The sequence below is a fragment of the Cheilinus undulatus genome, linkage group 20 (genome assembly GCF_018320785.1).
Source record: "Cheilinus undulatus linkage group 20, ASM1832078v1, whole genome shotgun sequence".
NCBI classification, from domain to species: Eukaryota; Metazoa; Chordata; class Actinopteri; order Labriformes; family Labridae; genus Cheilinus; species Cheilinus undulatus.
Genome location: NC_054884.1, coordinates 12696418 through 12717833, shown reverse-complemented (window position 1 = coordinate 12717833; position 21416 = coordinate 12696418). Strand labels below are relative to the sequence as shown.

General features: G+C 40.7%; 1 protein-coding gene across 2 annotated transcripts in view; it reads left to right on the top strand.

The window, feature by feature from the left end:
* The window catches only part of bahcc1b (BAH domain and coiled-coil containing 1b), a 102934-nt gene extending 84853 nt beyond the window's left edge, over window positions 1-18081 (top strand). For both annotated transcript variants that reach the window (XM_041815493.1, XM_041815494.1), the window contains 9 exons: window positions 4936-5110; window positions 5296-5413; window positions 7466-7541; window positions 7662-7770; window positions 7869-7985; window positions 8100-8237; window positions 9600-11014; window positions 14939-15175; window positions 15713-18081. In XM_041815493.1, the coding sequence (XP_041671427.1) occupies window positions 4936-5110; window positions 5296-5413; window positions 7466-7541; window positions 7662-7770; window positions 7869-7985; window positions 8100-8237; window positions 9600-11014; window positions 14939-15175; window positions 15713-15922 (2595 nt within the window). In that variant the 3' untranslated portion in view covers window positions 15923-18081. The remainder of the gene's footprint in view (window positions 1-4935; window positions 5111-5295; window positions 5414-7465; window positions 7542-7661; window positions 7771-7868; window positions 7986-8099; window positions 8238-9599; window positions 11015-14938; window positions 15176-15712) is intronic.
* The last annotated feature ends 3335 nt before the right edge of the window (window positions 18082-21416 follow it).

The following is a 21416-nucleotide window of genomic DNA, read 5'->3' as shown; positions in this document are numbered from 1 at the left end:
GCTGCCATATTTAAGCTGCTCTAGCCTTGCTATGCTTCGCTGCTCCCTCTGCAAGTTGCTTTTTGCAATTTTCCTCCACCCCAGCTCCTCCTCTATGCTTTATCTGACTTAATCAATGTCATTCCATCTTCACTGATGCCTGCTCTGCTCTGGGTTTATTGCTGCTTGTCACACCTCATTCTTCTCTGTAAGATCTCGTTCTATTAATCTTTCTGCTTTTTATATCATGACAAGAACTATCTGGACTGGGCTAGACTGAATATAAGCTGCACCATTCCAATTTTGGGGGGTCCCCCAGAAATGGAATAGTGTAAACGGTCTTTCTGCATAATGATTTTATTTGCATCCAGCAAAGTCCATTATATACAGTTTTTGCACCACTGTGTAGCTCTTTCAGTGTTCTTGGCCATTTTGCCTTTTGACATTTTCAATCCTGCTAGATACTGGCCAGTTGTTGAGCTCTCAACCAACACTCATGGTGAAAAACAGACCCACAGTATGCAAGTTGCTTTACCCACCTCTGTTGGTCACTTGTTGACTTTAATTTAGGAGTCTTTTTAATCAAACCAGCACTCCACACAGGTAGGCACTCTTCCAAAATAGAAGAATAAGTTTCTTAGCATTGAGAAGCCCAGAAGATAGGGGGAGTTGTTTTGCAAGTTGCAAACTTTTCAGTTGTTTTGCTACTCCAAGGATAATTAATAGCGGACCTGATTTAATCTCCGCCCCCATAATCTTTAAAAAATTTGAAGATTCTGATCCAGAAATTCTGCAGACTGGGGCCCAAGGCATATGTAGGAGTGTGCTAAGGCTAAACAACGTGTGTGCCTGTGTTCATAGAGCATGTATGCACATATTTCAAATGAATTATTTTAAATGAGTGCTGCACTGCTACACAGTGTGGTCTGAAACCATGACATAGGAGCAGTTTATAATGTTTTTTTTTTTATCAAATACAGTGTTTGACAGTGTTAAATGCAAGAGGGCATGTACATAATGACTCACTTAAGTCCAATAATCCCCAGTTAATACGACAGCATTATCACTTTCATGGAGTTCTAGTTTAGCTGCTTTCTCTGTTTGAGTAACCCAGTTAAGATCATCAATTGGAATAGATATTCTCAGCAAACTCTTGTTTGTTATGCTTTTAATTTGTAATTTGTACTATCTTCATAAACAATGAAGCTCATAGATTCAAAGGAGCAGTGGTGTACTTCCTTTCCAACACTTTGAGAGCAATAAGAGCCAAAGATGGGAACATCCAGCTGTTAACCCTCAATGTTAGCTCAACCTTGCACAAAAATAACACATGATCAATGTGACTGTTTTTATTCCCCCCTTTTTTTTAAAATATATTTGGGCTTTTTATGCCTCTACTGTTAAGAAGACAGAGGATAGAATTGATAATAGAAATGAGAGAGTGGGGGTGAGGCACAGAGGAAGGGAACCATAGACTGGGCCTAAACCCAGGCTGCCTGCATACATGGGGGCACGACCTCATCACCAGGCAATTTGCACCCCACAATTCAAACATTTAAAAGCATTGATTTTGGACCTTAATCTCAATGTGATTAATGCATTAATGCTGGCTTTTCTTCTTTATTTATGTAATTTAATACCACCAGTTTCTTTGAATGTGTGATTATGACCTAACAAGGGAAAGAAACTGGCAGCTGCCCAGTGGTAATGATGGCGCATGCTTCAGAATTTTATACAGGTTTGTTAATAGCGCTTGTATTTAGGATAAACCCACTTTTTAGATGGAAAAACAAGCATTCAAAGTGTTCCTTCTACACTGGATTTCACAACTATTTTTTTTTGTAAGATTTGTTGATTGGAAGTTTGCTAAATTAACTTGTAAAGAGTTGAGTTTTTGCAGTATGTTGTTAAAGGAATCAAGAAGGGTTATTAGAGAGCCGTGCCTGGAAGGTTGTATAATAAGCATCAGTATAAAATACAGCTGTCAAAAGTTCAAAGAAAATTCATTACATGACTCTTGAAATGAGTTGATGACTTAAAAGCGATACCCTGCTCAGTGGTGTAACAAACAGCAGCGGTCAGAAGGACAGGGGTTAAGTTCAGACAGCAGCTGGCTGTTAAAATGACTCAGAGAAGGTCACTCCCTTTGGCCCTCTGGCTCAGAAAAGGCTGAGAAAAGGAGAAGGGAGGAGTAATTTGGAGAAGCCCTCGCCTCAAGTACTCTCTTTTTTTTTTGTCAGAATGAGACACACCCTTGCAGGAAGTTTGAAGATCCTGCAGATCATAACTGACAGTACCAATAACTTTGAGATACTTTGCATCAGCTGTAAATCAGTCACTTTGTCAAATATACCATTTGCAGTTGTTATCAGTGTGTGTTTGCATGCCTGCCTGTTGTGCTAACACATTACCGGAACACTGTATTTGTGCAGGCAGACACTCACATTCATCGAGGAGCCCCTGAGGTTGTCTCAGTCTTTGAGTCATTGAGAGGGAATGTCCAAAAACACATAACTCCAAACCTAACAGAAACATATAAAGATAATCATTGGCCATAACCCCACACGCCCATGCATGCATGCACACACACATAGCAGGCACACCACACAAGCACTTAAGTGAAATAATCACCCATGCCCTCTGGTGACGAAACTTCTGTCACTAAAATATATGGTCTCCTGATGTGGAAAACTTCAAGAGACAACACACACCCACACACACTAGAACTCTCACACACACTATCTCTCATGCCCTCAATATTACAGCCTTTTCTTTGGAAATACATGCAGAAACCTGTTGGGCGAGCTGGCTTTCCATCATCAGTCATCAGTCATCTTTGGCAAGACTAGCTTAAACCGGTCTGGAGATGGAGGTTTTCGAGTTAGTGTGTGAGAGAGAATGTAAATTAGGGTTCAAGCTTCTGTATTAGCAGGCGTCCACTCTGCTGAAGTGTCCTTGGGCAACACAAGGAAGTCTTTCCAGTGAAAGAGAAGGCTGAACTGAAGTATCACATTACAGGAATCATAAAAGCTTTTTAAAGTTTTAGATTTTTTAAGATTAAAGGTTATGCAATGTCTTAAAAAGTTTTACTTTAGTTGAGATCTTAAATTTACAAATGAGACATGTCTGTCTAGTTAGCGTTATATCATTCATTTTGGCAATTTGTTGTTCGATTGACAATTCCTGTTGATTAAATCTAATTTTAGCGGCTTATTACACAACAGCAGTAGGAGTTATGTATTCTTTGTTGATTCTGCAATGAATATCTTGGGCTTGAATGACTTGAGGAAAAATGCGTGAGGGATGAAGAAGAGTGACTTCATAATCCATCATTTTTTAAACAGAAATTGTCTTTAAAAAATCTTTCATATACCTATTGTACAATATTCTATGTATGGCATCACATCCCATTACGACGTATCATATCATATTGTACTTGTTAATGTTACCACATTGCCTCATATCTTACTGTAGTATAAGGGAATGTGTGTGTGTGTGTGTATTGTAGCATACCAGTTTGTACAGTATTTTCCCATTTCCATACCATATTGTGTGGTGTCGTATCATATTGTATTGTATCATATCGCATTGTTTCATATCATATCTAATACTATGTTATTAAGTTTTATCTGTATCGTATTGTTTCGTTTGGCATTGCATGGCATCATATCGCAGCATATCTTATTGTGCTGTATTGCACCGCATCATATTGTACTGTATCATACTATGTTGTTTATGCCCCATAGGACTGGGGAATTAATCTAAATTTAGATTGAAAGCAGTATATCTTTCTGCAATTTTCAAATCACAGAAGATGTAATATTACTCTGACCTGAGCGATGTTATGCTCTACACATCATGCAAACTTTCAAGTGTTAATTTTTTGTAAAATAATTTGCAAAAAATGTTTTTGTATATGTTTGTCTCATTGAGAATGAAAGAGACACAAAATGATCATTCCCTTTGATACAGCAATTCATAGAGAATAAAAAAAAATGCAGTTAGATTTTTTTTTTTATTGTTCAGCCTTAGTTAAATCTACCAAATATTGCATTTGTTATAATATAGAATGATTTATTGCATGTTTGTTGAGGATAAAAACATACAATGAGGAACTTAAAGAATAGTTGCATATTAAATCCCATTTGCAATGTTGGTAGGAAAAAAATATCACAAATAGATTATTTTCCCAAATCATTTAGCCCTATCATATCCTAATGTATCGTATCAAATCTTCATACATGTTGTAACTTAATATAATGTTTCCTATCTACTTGTTGCCAGTGATATTGTAACTTGACATTTCATGCTGTATGTCCACTGTTCAGGTTATTTAATAATTCCGCCAAAGGTATCGAATCCCAGGTGATATGCAAGACAGCTACAACTTAACATATTGCTCTACAAGTCTTATATGATTCCCAGAAAAATGGAAGACTTGGCTTTGTGCTCAGAAAATGCCTGGCAGCTGTGAGAATTCGGACACACATCCCTTGTTTTTTTTATTGTAGATTTGTTGTTCAAGTGAAAAATTACAACAGTTATTGATGCATTTATAAACTACAAATGAAAGAGAGAAGGAGATAGGTTGAGGAAAGATAGCTTCAATACATGGAATGACTGGTGTACAGTTATTAAGAGGCATCATAGAGGAAAGGCCAAAAAGCTTTAAAACTTTAAAACTCTGAAGAATGGGAGTATATGCTTTTGAGTTCAAAATTAAATTCAAATAGCTTTTAGACTACAGGTGCAATAATTTCGACTTTTCTTTGTTTGAGGATTAAAAAGTCTTAAAGTAGAGTGTGTTTCACCCCTGCAACCATGGATTCACCACATCAGACTACAGAAGACTTGATTCAGTCACCTACAGATCCTGTTTATTAATCAGAGTTTATGATGACATGATATCATTTCCTGCTTCATGCTCACTGATGTCACATCCTGTTTTCTGTCCAGGCAAAAGGCCACGCAGTGAGCCGGCTCTTGCAGAGCTTTGCTGCAAATGACGGCTTTCGACTGGATGAGGAGAGCAGCTTCTCTGAGGGCGAGGAAGAGGAGGAGGAGGAAGAGGAGGAGGCAAAGGAAAAAATGTTAATGCACCTCCCTCCCAACATGCCTTGCAGAATTCCAGGTTGGTATAGGCATTGTTTTTATTTTCATTTAATTCATTTATAATAGCTGTAGCAGGTTTTCAAAGCACTTTGGACGTGCATACACATACTTAGAGTGCAATTATTCAACACACTCACATAATGTTTATCTCACCTTTTGTCTTCTTCTTCAATCAATCTTTCCACCACGCCTCTCCCTCTGCAGCCCTGCCAAACTGTGTGCTGAGTAAAGAGATGTTAGTGGATGGGCTGAAGATCCTGATCTCCAAGGAGGACGAGCTGCTGTATGCTGCCTGTGTCCAGACTCTGGATCTGCCTGACATGTAAGGCGCTGCTCCCTTAAACCCACATCTGAGTTTGGAGTTTTACAGAATTGTTATAGAAGCGTTACCTTAGCGTTTCCCTTGTTATGTTCTTATGCACATTTTGAGCAGTATGGGTAGTGTGCAAGACATAAATTTTATTCATATTTAAGTCAAAGAACTATGTCAATTAGGGTTGTAATGGTATCAAAATCTCACGGTACAATAATACTTGGGTAACAAGTCCAGGGTACGGCATTTATTGCGGTATCAAAAAATACCCCAAAAACAACTAATGAAGACTTGGAGGTATAAAAGCGATGCATTTATTAAACAACAGTTGCACTTTGAATGTAACAAAATGTGCATAAAAGTGTCATAGGTATGCTTTAATCTTAAAAATATATTATTATCCTTTGGCTCCAGTATTTACTAACCTTCTAAAACTTCCATTGCCCACCAATGCCCACCAATGAAAATAGCTTTATGGAGCCGATGCAACAATATTTTGTTGAATTGCACAGTGGTGTATTTTTGAGTGACAATAAAGTATCTGTCTGGCTGTCTGTCTGTCTGTAGGTCTTTACCTATTATTCATTGATACACCTTGTGATCTGTTGAGCCATCACGGACACAAATTAAAGTTTTGTTTTGTGTTGTATTGTAACATATCCAGTGTTTCCCACAGGATGACACTACTTGGGTGGTAAAGATGGCCATCCTGTCCTGTCTTTCTCTGTGTAGTTTTTTGGGGCTTCTGCTTTTTTGTCAGTATTCATCAGCAGTGCATTGTGCAAAGACAATCAGATACCGTTACTCACTTTTTGAACACATGTATTGTAACAAATGGCATTGTACAGTACCGTACTGTATACTATTGTTTCATTCTACATCGCATCATATTACATTGTATCGCAACGTACAGTACCGTACTGCACCTTATTATATAGTATTGTATCATTTGTATGGTATGGTATGGTATGGTATCGTACGGTACCCTACCGTGTTGTATCGTATCGTATTGTACCATATCGTATCATATCGCAGAGTACCGTACCATAAAATACCATATATCATATAGCATTGTATCATACTGTAGCGTAGCGGATTGTTCCGTATGGTATCGTATTGTACAGTACTGTACCATATCCTACCTTATCATATCGTATCGTACTGTACCATACAATTCTGTATCATTCCATACCGTACTTTACCTTACCTTCCTTATCATATCACAGTGCATCGTATCTTACCATATTGCATCGTGTTTTATGGTAACATAATGTACTGCATTGCATCGCATTGTATTGTAAAGTACAGTGCTGGACCTTATCATATTGTATCTTACTGTACCGTACCTTACCTTACCTGACTTTACCTGACTTTATGGTATCATATTGTATCATATTGCACCGCACCGAACCGTATTGTATCTTACCCAAATGAGTGCAGCAGCGCAAAAAAATGCAGTTCTTGGAGTGTCCACTTGAGGCTAGCTACAAAAGCCTCAGCAGTCCCATCCACGCCCATGTGAACGTGTTGATTGTGATTGCAGAATCAAACATGTTTACAGCCTGGTTAATAAAACGATCTCAAAACAAGTTTGGTCGTTGGACTTCAGACCTCTAACTAGTTGCATCACTGAGACATTGTCTCTGTATTAAGTGTCCAATCCATAGTTAAAACCTTGACCGCTGTTGAGGCCATTATCTAACAATCCCAAAGCCTAAAGTAGAAAAATCCAGGCTTATAACTACTTCAGACAGACAAATTTTGAGAGGAAACTCTTGAGTTAGGTACTTAAAACATACTGCAATAACAGTCTTGCCAGATTTACAAGTAAGTTGAAAACTTAGCTTTGTGCTGGGTAAATGCCTGGCAGCTGTCAGAAACATGGCATACATTAAGTCTAGACAGCTTTAAAGCCAAGACACACAGCAGTGACAGCCAACACAGATGCCAGTGGGAAAAATATCTTTCAGGTTGTTTTTTTCAGTTAAAGGGAAAAATGTGCTAAAACTACAACTAAGAAATATATTCATGACATTTTTTTTTTCTCTCTTTTTTTCTTAGATTCAGTGTTGTAATCGAAGGGGAACGCGGGAATCGCCCTCGCATCTACTCACTGGAACAACTACTACAAGAAGCAGTGAGTTTCAGTCTTGAGGCTCTATGATATCTTGTATTTTTTGCACTTGTGTAGGTAATTGTACAGAGCTGGTTGAGTGAAACTCAAAGTGTTACAGAGAGAGTTTTGTGAATTTTTCAGGTGCTGGATGTGCGACCCCAGACTGAAGCAATCTTGACCGAAGGGACTCGAGTGTGTGCCTACTGGAGTGAGCGCTCTAGATGTTTATACCCAGGATATGTCCATCGAGGTGAGAAAGACACCAAAAAATGTAACTTTATAAACATACACTGTTTATGTCTCTCATCTCAGCTAATTAAATCTTCTATTTTTTGCGTTATGCTTCAGGGGGTCCAGGGGATGAGGACAAGGAGGGCAGTGTGATGGTAGAGTTTGATGATGGAGACAGAGGACGGATTTCCCTCTCAAACATCAGACTTCTGCCTCCAGGATATCAAATTCACTGTGAGTGTGGCTTGGAAAAAATGGGTGGAAGGAGAAACTAGAAAACAAATAGATAAATAATAATGATAATGATGATAATAATTAATAACAGTAATCACTTTTCCTCTTTGTCAGGCGCTGAACCCTCACCAGCACTTCTCATCTCACCTGGCCGCCGTGGACGTCGGAGCTCCACCCAGGAGAAGAAAGAAACGCCTACTGAGAAACCAGCCAATGGAGATTCAGCAGGAAGACCCCAAGAGAAAAGACCAGGTGAGGGGAGGAGAACAAATGCTGAGGTCTGCTCAGGACAAGTTATCCTCTGTCCTTGTAGTTATGATCTGATATTTGGCCTGTTATGGGGCTTTCATCTAAGGCAAGGCATGGCAAGGGAAAGCAAGTTTATTATAGCACTATTTATAAACAGAGCAATTCAAAGTGCTTTACATTTAAAATCAGAACAGAAAATAAGAGAAACAGTAACTATCACCTCCTTTTCAAACAGGAAAAGGCATGCAAAGTTAAGCTGAGCTATGATTATAGCTCAGTTATGCCATTTAACTGGAGTACTGTCCTTGTACCAATTTACACGCATAGCAGGAGAATCAACTTCCAGGTCAAAGTTCAGCATGGGAACTGAGCATGCACAGAATGCTTAGTCTAGTTTGGGACTGATTGAGGGATATTCATGCAAGAGTATCTCCAACCATTCTATTTAGGTGTGTAATGGCCGGATCAGACTACAGGATTGTTTATCTCTATGTGATGCCACCAAGTCAAACTATGCAACAAAAACTTTGTCCTGTCTTGGCTGACTGACTGGCAAAACTACAAGTGGGATCCAAACCATTCATCATTTTCTATCATCATGACTCTCTTCACATCTGTGCATAACGTTCACAGGTTGTCTGGGAGGCGGGTCTAGCAGTCTCAAGCTTCTACAACAGAAGCTGGCTGATGATGGGACAGCTGAGTTGACTCTTGTGACTATTGAAAATGAACGTTGCGGTTCATAAACCACTAGCTGCAGAAAATGCCACACTCCAGAAGTCTATCCAACTGTCTTAAGATAATAAAACGTAAGAAAGACTGGCTATCTCTTTGAAAAGACAACCTGAGGAATATAACACAGATCACCCAGACTTTTTTATGTTGTCGTCTCTTCATTGGCATGACTTGCACACAGCTCCTCTGGCCATATTAAAATCCCCCAAACAAATCCTCATTTACAGTCCCAACTGTCAACCAGTAATCAGATGCCCCTGAGTCAGAGCTTATGTATGTAAACCTTGAGACTTGTAAATTAAAACTACCTGTTTGACACCTTTCATTTAGCTGCTCTACGACCACATTAATCATGTATTTATGTTGTGTTGTCAGCATGTCGTAAAGCTCCATACATGTAAGTCGTCACAAGCTCAGTGACAATAAAGCTGGCGGCAGAGACAGGTTTACCAGGTTTGTTGTTTTACTCTGAGTAATGAATATGTCGAAACTTACCTGTGTAGATAAAGATCAAACAGATAAAGGTGTCGTGTTTCCTCTGACATTCTTGGTACCTTAATTAGTGTCTTTGTCCTCTTTCAACCTGGAAGTTGATATTAATTTTAACATCTCTCTGGTTTCTTTTCTCAGTCGGCAGACCGAAGAAAATCCACTCAGTGCCTAAGACTGTCAGCACATCGACATCAACAGACACTGTAACCAAAAGCAGCACTTCCTTATTGAACTGGTCAGCGCCAAGAAAGAGGCCACCTGTTGACTTCTTCCTCTTCAATGGGACATCCCGGAAAACTCAGAGGAGAATACGAGAGCGGGACTTAGGATTCTTCCATCGTCCTGCTTCCCATCATCTCGCGCCTCCCATGCCTATCAAAGGAATCTTTGGCTCCCCTTTTGAAGGCGATTCTTTCAGCAGCATAGCCAACGGATACTCGACATTTGGAAGTCCTGGAGCAGGGCGACCTGTCCCGCCAGTGGCCTCTATGGGGCTCAGGGACTCCCTGTCTTCTGGTTGCCCATCAGCAGCTCCAATGGCAGCTGGAAGCAGGAAGCCAGTGAGTGAACGAGACAGGAAACAGTTCCTGGTTAAGCTTGACCATGAAGGCGTGACCTCTCCAAAAACAAAGAATGGAAAAGCCCTTCTCCGGCTTGGTGGGAGTGGAGTAAGAGGGAGCAAGTATCTCAACTCAGCAGGGGCACCATTAAGATACATCCAGCCTGGCCTGCTGGCAAAGGATGGGAAGAAGGGTGTAGCAGAGAGAGAAAACTCTGCCACTCGCTCTGAAGCTATTCTGAGAAAGGATCTCCTGTCAACAGGTATCGGTGTCCAAAGTGGGGATTATAGTTTGGACTACCCAAGCGACTGCCCCAGTTCCTATTCTGAGCTGGATGAGGATGACGAGGATGATGGCCAAGATGCCGAAGCACGTAGACGAAATGCACCATCAACATCCCATCGTGGAGGCCGCTTTCTTTCTCGTCTCTCAGTCTGCTTCTCCTCATCGTCCTCCTCTTCATCCTCTTCCGGCTCCATCTCCTCCTCATCCATTTGCTCATCTGACAACGATTCATCCTACTCCTCCGATGAAGAGTCCTCGTCTGTGCTGCTGCGCCGCGCTCTGCTCCAACAGGACAAACATAAGCACAGACAGAACATAACCTCCGACCACCTAAATCCTGATCCCACCACCTCCAACTCTTCTCCCTCCGCCATAGCGCCACCTCATGGCTTTGTGGCTAAAGCCAGCATGGCTGTCTCAGCATCCAAAGTAAGGGCTGACAGAGCCGAAGAAAGGAAGGAGTTCATGTCAAAAGGAAGTATGGTGGCTAACAGCAGCACAGCTAAGACCCAGCTGAAGAGGAAAGAAGGAATTCCTAACAGCCACCATCAGAAACAAAGCAGTCCTGTGAGCCAGCAGCCGAAACCTGCCTCCAAGGAGCCAGCATCAGCTAAGAGGCAGCGGATGTCTTCACCTGAGCCTCTCCCCAACATCGCTCCCCATCTGCCTGGACGACAGCTCTGGAGGTGGTCCGGTAACCCCACACAGGTACAAAACTTTGGGTTTCTTGTACTGCACATGTTCTTTGTTGGGCTGTCATCAACTCGAATATGATACTAGTTAATATTGAACAAGATCAATACTTGTTCTGATATAATGGCAACAAAAGGACAAGTCCTTGTCACCAAATAATGGGTGGTGTCATTGTAACTACAAATAACTGCAAGGGAACTTTGGCATGCTGTATGCACGAATACATCACAAGGTAGTTGTGCAGTTTAGACAATGTCACCTCTTCTGCTCCTTGTCTGTTAGTAAGAGACATCAATGTGACTTTCATACCTGTATGAAGCACCTGAATGACTTGAGTAATGTCATTATGAGCATTGGTCAACATCTTATTGGAATGGGCCACAACTACTTTTTGCAGCTAGCAAAGAAAAAAAAACTCATGATCAGAAGTATTATTTAAGAATCGGTACCTTTCAACACCATCAAACAGTGAAAAATTGAAGATAGTATCACTGAAAATATGATGCCTCAAAAAGTATTAAAATCTTGTTGGCCTTTCATCTTTCTATATTAAAAGATATGGCTAATTTAAAAGGTTTTAGCCAATTGCTACTTAACTGCAGAACACAAATGCAGCTGGGATTAGTCAGAGGTAAACCCCCTGACATTCAAATCCTCACTACATCAGATTGTGGTTTTTTATAACACCACTGCATTAGGTTTCAACATGTTTGTCATGACCATCATTACCCCGTTACACAACTCACTCAAGTAAGAAACAGGCAGCTGTCACAGTTTCTGTTGTATTATATCTTCATTACATAAAGTTGGTAAAATGATACAAGGCGATCTCATTTTCTCTAGGCCTGCCTCAGACTGTGCACACATTTGCAACACAATCCGGCCTAGCTGTTGTCACAAGTTTGTATCCTTGATAAAACCATGTCATGATCCTGAGACTGTAGAATGAATCTTTGAGCTAATGTCTTTTTAGTTGTGTTATAAACACTGCATGCAACTGCATGTGATGGCTGGGAAACTGAACCTCAGCTAACCTTTTGGTGTGCACTCGTCCAAAAATAATCAAAATATGGAGTAAAAATACGGGGTGTTACACAGTCGCAATTATTGCATTATTCTCCAGGGGTGCAATTTTTCCCGGATGAACCAGGAGGTACATTATGACAGAGTGCCGCAGTGATGGCATGTTTTTATAGGCCGGCCTGGAAGTTGGTCTCATGAAACGTCCGTTAGAAAAATGCATTGTTTTTTCTAATGAGTTTTGCCGTTATTTATTTTGTTTATCAGTATAATCTTCACAAATGAACATTACTTTCATACTTTTTAAAGGGGAAATGCAATGGACAAAAGGAAAAAAACAAGAGTTGGGCTATAAAAGGGCTGCATGGCAGCACAGTGGTTAGCACTGTTGCCTCACAGCAAGAAGGTTCCTGGTTCGCCAGGGCCTGTCTGTGCAGAGATGTAATGCATCTCCCCATTCATTCAAAACATGCTTGTTAGATTGACTGGTGACTCTAAATTGGTCATAGGTGTGAGTGCGATTGACAGGTGGCCAGTCCGTGATGTACCCCGCCTCTTACCTGTGACAGCTGGGACAGGCTCCAGCCCCCCAAGACCCCAAATGGGAAAAGTGGTGCAGAAAATGAATGGATGGATGGACTATTAAAGTACCATCAGCTGACTTTAACATAACTACAACTAGGCACAAAGAATTCCTGTGTGAGCCACAGTAGTTTTAAAGCAAAACACACACTAGGTGAAAGGTGGACAAGGAAATGAGTTTACATGTTCGGCATAATGGTCTTTAAAGTCCCTAACGAATTCTGTAGTCACGTATGAGCACTTATTAGCCTTTTTAAGATGTCAAAAAGCTTCATAATTATTTATACCACAGACCTTGTTTTAGACATCTAACTGAAAGCAAATTAAAAAAAATCCCAGACTTTGAGTCTTTAGAAACAGACATGCTAAAATGCTAACACGTTTCCAGGTTTTTCAACTCACTACTGAAGCACTTATACATGGGGATGCACGATACTGGATTTTTGCCAATATACTGATATATGCAAAATAATATTTTGCCAACATCAATATATTTAAACTCAGTTCAGACATAAAACTTCTGTCCTTCAAACACACCATTTAACATATGAGGTTGAAAATATTAACAAGTTTCCATCCTTAAAACACCATTTATAGTTTAAGGAATGATGATGAATAATTAAAGAGGTAGTGAACACTTTAAAAAAAAATTTCAACGGTACACTGAGGTATCTGACTGAACTATGATAAAACACATCAGGGTTGGTGTTATAGCTGAAATTTGCACCAAACTGATAAGTCTGGATTTTACGGCTTTTAATTAGCTCAAATGGACATCTGCCTTGAAAATCTTTTCTGAAAAGGCGGGGCTTATGTGACGTAGAAACCAACCATTGGTAGGTTTCTACATCACAAACTCTAAATAAGAGGTAGAGCGTTACCGCCTCTAACTGACTTTACCATTCAGAGACCACCCCCATCCTCTCTTGCCTGCACCTGCACTGTCTTGGCTCTGAGAGTTCTGGCTATAGTAACCATGCTGGAGCCAATGGACCGGACAGGTAGTGCTCAGAACCACCACAGTCCACCACGACACTATAGCCTGCGTCAGGGGTACTCAAGAGGGAAAAACTCCTCCACTTTAAAAGATCGCTATGAGGCAGCAGTGCTGTGGGACTCTGTCTGTCTCTCTCTGACAAGGGGACATCACTGTCACTCCCACCTCAACTGGAAAGCCCCGTCCTTTTCCCCTCCCTCCTCCCAGAACCAAACTGTTCACTTTCTGTGCATTTTTTTAATTACGGTTAGCTTTGAGCCAGGGGTTCACTTACACTTTAAAAGATTTCAGTTGACGTAGGTCTGTTCATCCAGCGGAAAAAGCCACTAACTTACGTTTTTGTATCAGCTAAAAATAATATGTAAATATCGGGATATTGGCAGAAATCTAATGTCTTGCATTCTTACAACAATGAGCAGAAGTAAACGCTACAGCACTCAGACTGTAAAAAACCAGCTCAATTAGGCCACATATCTGTAGCTGGCTTTCTGCACTGGCAGTGCTCAGGACCTTCTCACCAGTGCATATTGCTTTCCTCTGTAAAATTGTTGCATTGTTTTTGAAATAGCTCTATGTGCTTCATATTTCTGTATTTCAAGGAAATTTCACGTAGAAGACATGCCGACAATGTAAAGGACTCCTGTCCTGACAAAGGCAGCAGCTGCAGACCTGAAAACTACCCTTCACAAAGGGTAGTCGACCAGATCAGTTTCTCATTTGATTTTGATTGGCAAGTGGGGGAGAAGTGATGTTGACGAGCACAGTGCTGTTCCAAAAGTTGAACTGTTTCTGAGCGTGCAGAACGCTGGACTACACTGGTTCTGAATTAAAAATAAGTGCTGCTATGGACATAGGCTGTTAGAGATCCATGACCTGTGTTTTTTTAACTATCAGGTCCCTTGGTTAGTTTCCACTAGAATTTAAAACAGTCGGTTGTCAGTTTTTGAGGAATAATTTTCTTAACTTGGCTGTATAAGGAAGGAAAGGCTTAACCCTACAAGCCCATTTATACCAACCATCCCAGGTGTTAGCCAAATTAACCTGTGTTTAAATTAGTTGTGGAGTATTGCCTTTATCAAATTAAGAGTGAATGAATTGTGTAAGCCTGAGGATCATAACAGGATTTGAACCCTCCCTAGTTTTTTTTTTTTTTTGTTAAAAGGATGTTCTTTGTCTTGGGAGGACATATTAAATCCCACGTTTTTTTTTTGGTAGACAGGGTTTAAGCAGAACAAACAAAAATCTTAATGATTTCCCTGAAATGGGGCTTGTCATGAAGTAAATCCTCCACCTTGAATAAATTGACTGAGAGTGTTATTTTTATTCTCTTTCCCCGACAGAGGAGAGGTCTAAAGGGCAAAGCCCGCAAGCTTTTCTACAAGGCCATCGTGCGGGGCAAGGAGACGGTGCGTGTCGGGGACTGTGCTGTGTTCCTGTCACCTGGGCGGCCCCAGCTGCCCTACGTGGGCAGAGTGGAGAGCCTGTGGGAGTCGTGGAGCTCCAGCATGGTGGTCAGGGTCAAGTGGTTCTACCACCCTGAGGAGACTCGCCTCGGGAAGCGACACCGCGACGGAAAGGTAAAGACTGGGGAGGGCAAGGGGAATTTCTGAAATGAGAATTGCCAGTGTGTGACATTTTCATATAAATTTATCACCACTTTGCTTCCTTTTATTCCCCAACCCCATCTGTTATGAATGCTTAAATCTCCACATAGTGGATGTAAGTGTTACCATTTACAGCTCTGAATATTGAACATTAGGTGGGAATTTCCAAGAGAAAAAAAAACCTCTTCACACAAAGTCGTGCATTTGTCACATTTAGAAGAAGAAAAAGATGCATATTTGGAATAAATAGAAAAAGAACTTCATAGTAAGAATGAGCAACAGCACCCACCATCGCTTTGGCAAACAAAAGATTCAAAATCTTTTCATGACAAAGCCCACTGTTAAAGCATGACAAAGAGGTATGTGTGCAGAGTGAAGAGCCCAAAACAGCACCACAGATGCTGCCAAAGGAAACAACAAAATCTTATCACTCACCACTTCTTTCGTAAAAGGAAATGAATTATCACTCACACAATTTGAGTTTTACACTGATTTCTCTTTCTCTCCTAGAATGCCTTGTATCAGTCAAGCCATGAGGATGAGAACGACGTGCAGACCATCTCCCATCGCTGCCAGGTGGTCAGCAGAGTCGAGTATGATCACCTAATGCGCGAACGTAAACCTGGCAACACGGCGAATGATCTTTTCTACCTGGCCGGAACCTACGAACCAACGACGGGCCAGCTGGTCAGCGCTGACGGCATGGCCATTGTGTCCTAGCACCTCTAGCTAGAGAGACAAATCCAAATATTAACCTGACATCTGAAGTCGACTGATGGTCCACAAGAAGAGATCAGGGGACAGAAGGAAACAAGACAAAGAGTTCGGGCTCTGTGTATTGATCTGTTCCTTTTGAGAGAAGGAGCTAGCCCCCTGGTTAAAGCCAGACAGTACTGGCACTTAAAGGAGTCTGGTGTATCCTGGGAGAAAAAGTCTGATCCATGTCAGATTTAGACTCTTTATCAGATGAGGCTCCCTGTCTACAGCGTGGAGTATCTGTGACAAGATACTGCAACTAAAGAACCAAGGACAGGAGCACTTTGGAGTACAGCCGCTTGGATACGTGGCAGGATGAAACTTTGGCATGACTTACCCAGTACAGACTGGTGAGGAGGGACTTGATGTAAACCACACTGGTTTGGATGGTTCTTTTACTGGTAGTTTGAAGAAGCTTGGGATTGGAGATCCCCAACAGGACCAAAAAAAACACTGTAGTTCCAACTTTGTAAATGCGTGAATGCTTGTGTGTTTGCAGATACAATGACCCTCTTCAGCATTTATTGAGTAACCAGTGCTTTAGCGTGCGTGTGTTCATGCACAGCTGCGTAGATGACATCACGACACGCCATCGACATGTGTATTAATCTGTCCAGTGCTTAACGTGCAGAAACACAAATGGACTTATTCTCCTGTAAAGCCATACACGTCAATACCTCTCGCTCTCGTATCCTCGTAGGTGCGAAGACACATGTACAAGATTGTGAGTATGAGCGCTGCGAGCATGTTGGTCTGAATGGGAAAGTCTGACTGGTGTGTGTGTACAGCATTACCTGTAATATAACATGGTGTAAATAGTATACATATATATTTGTTTTTTGTTGATTTCTTTTGCAGAGTTTATTTTATTTAGATTTTTTTAGAGTGGGTGGGTTTGGGTGCGTCTGACAGAGGGAGGGTTTGTTTTATTCTCCCTTACTGCACTGAAAAGGATCAGAAGATTAAGGGTCAAACTGATGTGAAGACTTAAAGCCGGCGTAAGGCCAAGGGTAGATATGTAGAAAGGATGTTTTTATAAGGAAATCAGAAAAAGCTCTTTTTAAACATGTCCAAACTCTTTTATTTTCTCTTTATTTTCTCTGTTAGGTTTGAATGTGTGTCTCCTGTTGGGAGCATTTTTTAACAAAATACTGGAAAAGAAACTGAGTTTCTGCTGTTGTATGATCCTAAAAGAATCTTTATCTACTTTAGCCTGTATTCCTATATGAAATGTAGATATTTATCTGGCATCAAAAATACCAAAGCACCTGTAAGTTTACGCTTCATCACATTAGAAGAAAACAATTTTATTAAAAAAAAAAAAGACTTCATTCAATCAAATCTGAATCCGGGACCCCTGCAATCACTGAGGTATTTTTAAGTCGAGTTTCTTCTCGTTGTGTGCTCGTGTTCATCCGGCGTTGCTATGACAGCCTCTGAGAAACGTTGCAGCAACATTGTCTGCACACCGCCCAGCTGATGCACTTGAGGTCTCCATGGCAGCCAGAATGGCATCACGTGACTGTGAAGGACAATCAGAGCCAATCAATGGGACAATGTTGAGAGACAAAAACAAAAAGATAAGGATCAAATCACAAATTATGCTTCTTGTCACTTTTATTCCTGCTTTGCCAAAAAAACTGTCTCTGTGTGTTTTATGTTTGCTTCTTTTTACCATTGTCTGACTGTTTATGCAAGCCTGTGACAACTGTTTGTTGTCAGTGTATAGGATGTACAGGGGGAAGAACATAAATGTCATTTTTCTTTTTTTTAGGACTTTTAACAACCATGTTGCTGTTACACTGCAAAGCAAAAGCTTTAAAAGGAATCTAATGTGAAACTCAACTTTAAGATATCACTTTAATGGGTCTTTAATGTTTTTTTATTTCAAAGCTGTATTTTCTTTAAGAAACACTGGATTCAGTTCTAGACATCACATTTTGAAAGAAGCAACATCAATGTGTTTTTTAGACCCACTGGAAATCTGCTTTGTATGGTTGAGATAGCCTACTAAAATATATTATGTAATTTCAGTCACTCTTCTGGAAATATGACTTCCATATTTCCTCATGTACAAAAGGAAAAAATTATTTATCTTAATTTTATTGCCTTTTTGTGTTTCATTAAAAAAAAGATTCTTACAATAAGATGCTTCTTTTTTCCTCTCTCATGCTGAGTGTGAATTCTCTGGATGTCCTTGTGTTCATCATGGGTCGATTCAGGGAGAACCAAGGGCGGCATATGCCAAATGTAGACAATATAAAACATGGACGTAGCCTCAGTGACATCACCCGCTGACTTATGAAGCAAACCCTTAAAGGTGGCTATATTGGAAATGCTGCCTCAGACAATCATCTGGTCAACTTAGCAACAGCGCTTTCGCCGAAGGATGTAATAGTTCAAGATTTATCACTAGTTTTTATTGAGTTTAGTTTTTAGTAGTTTCAGTGATAGTTTACCTTTTCCTGCAAAATGGGAAACTTGTCAGGGGAGACACCTAAAAGAGCTTTTCACTTCTTATTTTATTTATTCAATTTATTTTTCTATACAACAAGACCTACAATTGCCAATGTGTGAAATCTTATAAAATGTATTTTAGTTAGCTTTGATTGCACAGAATTAAGTTTCAGTGAGTTTTTGTTATTTTTGTAAAGTTTCGTTTTCATTTAGTTTCAGTTAAGTAAAATAATATTTGCATGTTAGTTTTAGTTATTTAATGATTTTTTGTTAACAATGATAACCTTGCTTTAGCCTTCTGGAAAACATATATAGTGCACCCATCTTTTAGCTTGATCAGCTGTATAACCAGGTTACAAATTTTTATTTCGGCTGACTTGACATTTTTTAATATGGGTGTTAAATGGACCTGCATGTCTTTTTGACCAAGCCTCAAGTGGACGCTTGAAGAACTGCAGCCTTCGCACTTTTGCAATGGCTTTATCTTTTACCAATTGGCATTGCTTCACCACAGAGGGAGATGGATCCATTTGGATCTTCTTTTGGATTTTCTTAAAGATAGATTCTAGAGTCTAGATTTGTGCACACTTTGACCGATTTACCTATCAATATCACAAATACTCAATCCTGCAGACCAGTGCCAAACGTCGTCTTTCCAGATGAAGAGAGACAAGTTTTGAGGAGTCACTGTCAATCAAGCAAACCTTATGGGGAAAGCGATCGAGTGATGATGTGTCATTCACGAATGAGCCTGTATTACAAAATGGCTTTTAATTAGAGCCCCTGTAGCTAGCTCCCATTTGAGTGCCAGTTTCCTTTCCTTCGTCCTTTGTTTAATCAACATTTAAAAAGCCAGACTGGTACCAAATGAAGAGCCATTGGGGGGGCCAAACAACCAGCTGTACTGAGCTGAGTCAAAGGCTCTGGATCTCTTACTGTAAGGGACAGAATTCTTGTCACAGTGAGTGAGACTGGACAAACATCAGCTAAGGAAATATGGGAAAGATCAGAGTTTAATGAGCTAAACCACAACAGAACTGTACTGAACCAAACCAGACTGCTATGTGAAAACACACCGAACATGAGTGTTGTGACAATGCTCGTCCTAGCTTCAGAGGGAGGATTTTGAGTTTAAAATGTTTTTATTTGGGGAGGAGGTGGCCTAGTGGTTAAAGGCGCTCCCCATGTAAGCGGGCGGCCCGGGGTCAATCTGGCCCGAGGCCCTTCACCGCATGTCTCTCCCCACTCTTGACCCTGTTTCCAACTCTATCCACTGTCCTCCTCTATCTAATAAAGGCACAAAAATGCCCAAAAATAAATCTTAAAAAAAAAAAGTTTTTATTTTTGCACTTTGAACACGTGCCATAGTCATGAACAGTTAAAACATGGCCTCTTTGGTAACTTTACTCTATGTAGAATTCCCTTCTTGCCCCCTATTGGAGGTTCTCTGCTGCTGTGTGATACCCTCTGCAAAGATGCTGTTTGCCAAAGTACAAACCTCAATGCCAAAAAAGTTAAGGTCCTTTGTAAAAGGGAAATCAAAAAAGCATAGAGAGATATGCAGATCCTTTTTCAGATTATTTTCTCTTGAATACAGCACAAAGATGAGATCTACAAAGATTCGGACTTGACGCCCACAGAATATTCCAAAGAAGTTGGGACAGGAGAATGCAGACCTCTGAGTTACATCACCTTTTCTTCAAACGACACTGTAAGGATCAGTCGACTGAAGACACTATAGGCTAAGCATTGAAACTGGAATTCTCTCCAGTTCTTGCTTGATATAAAGTACTGCGCAGAACTTTTAGGCATGCTTGGGTCAAAAATCGAGGCTGAAGTAAAGCGTAGATTTGGCAAACACGCTGCCTGAAGGTGACATTGGGCGGGAAGGAGTATTGACACAACCCCAGTTGTGCTGTGGATGTCCTTGCATATTACCAGGGGCATGGGAAAATAATCTGTTCTGAAAAAACAAAGCCCATACCTTTATGGTGGAGTAAGAGGTAGATGTGGTGAGTAAGCATAGCCTAGGGTACCATCCAGGCAGGTTGTAGGGTTGGCACAAGCCCCTGGTCGGGCTGTAGATGTCCCAAGGGCCTGAGAACCACTGCTGGTCTCCGGAGGTATTACTAAGGTTGAAAAAGCCCAGACAGAAGAAATGGGGCTTGACCTTGGCTGTCAAGCAACACACGTGTGTCAGCATGCGTCAGGCTTCTCTCTGGCCAACCTCTCCCTCCTCTCCAGCCCTGGGTCATGGCACATCGGGCTCCTGATGAAATCCTAGCGCCCTGTAAGCCTCAGACTTTTGCATATGACTGTATATCCTTCATTGCTTGTCTTCATTTCCGTGTTTTGTCCTTTATAAGCACCATACATTTTCAATGGGAGGCAGGTCTGGACTGCATGCAGGCCAGTCTAGTCCCAACAATCATTTACTGTGAAGCCATGCAGTTGTACCTCATGCAGGATGTGTCTTGGGATTTCCTTGCTGAAATACGCAGGAACGTTCCTGAAAAGACATCTAGATGGAAGCACATGTATCTCCAAAACTCAGTATTCATGGTGCTTTCACAGATGTGCATGCTACCCGTGATATGGGAACTAATATGGGCTTTTGAACTTTGCTGTGATAATGATCTGGACGGTCTTTTTCCCCTTTACCCCTGAGAACTCAATAGCTTTAATTTCCAAAAACAATTTAAAACTTGTGAACCCACTTACCTGTGGAATGTTCCAGGCTTTTTTTTAAGCAATCCACAACTTTCTCAGTCTTTCCTTGCCCCTGTCCCAACTTTTTTGGAAGATGTTGCAGGCATCAAACTCCAAATGTGTTTTTTTCCCCCCAAATTAAAAGTTTATCAGTTTGAACATTACAAATTGCATAGGAATTATATTTATGTCTTTAGACTACCTCTGCATAGATAAGTGTCCTGGTTGGGCCAGCACAAGCCAGCAAAACATAACGGATCAACTCCCTGTCTTCATTTCTGTCAGACATTTG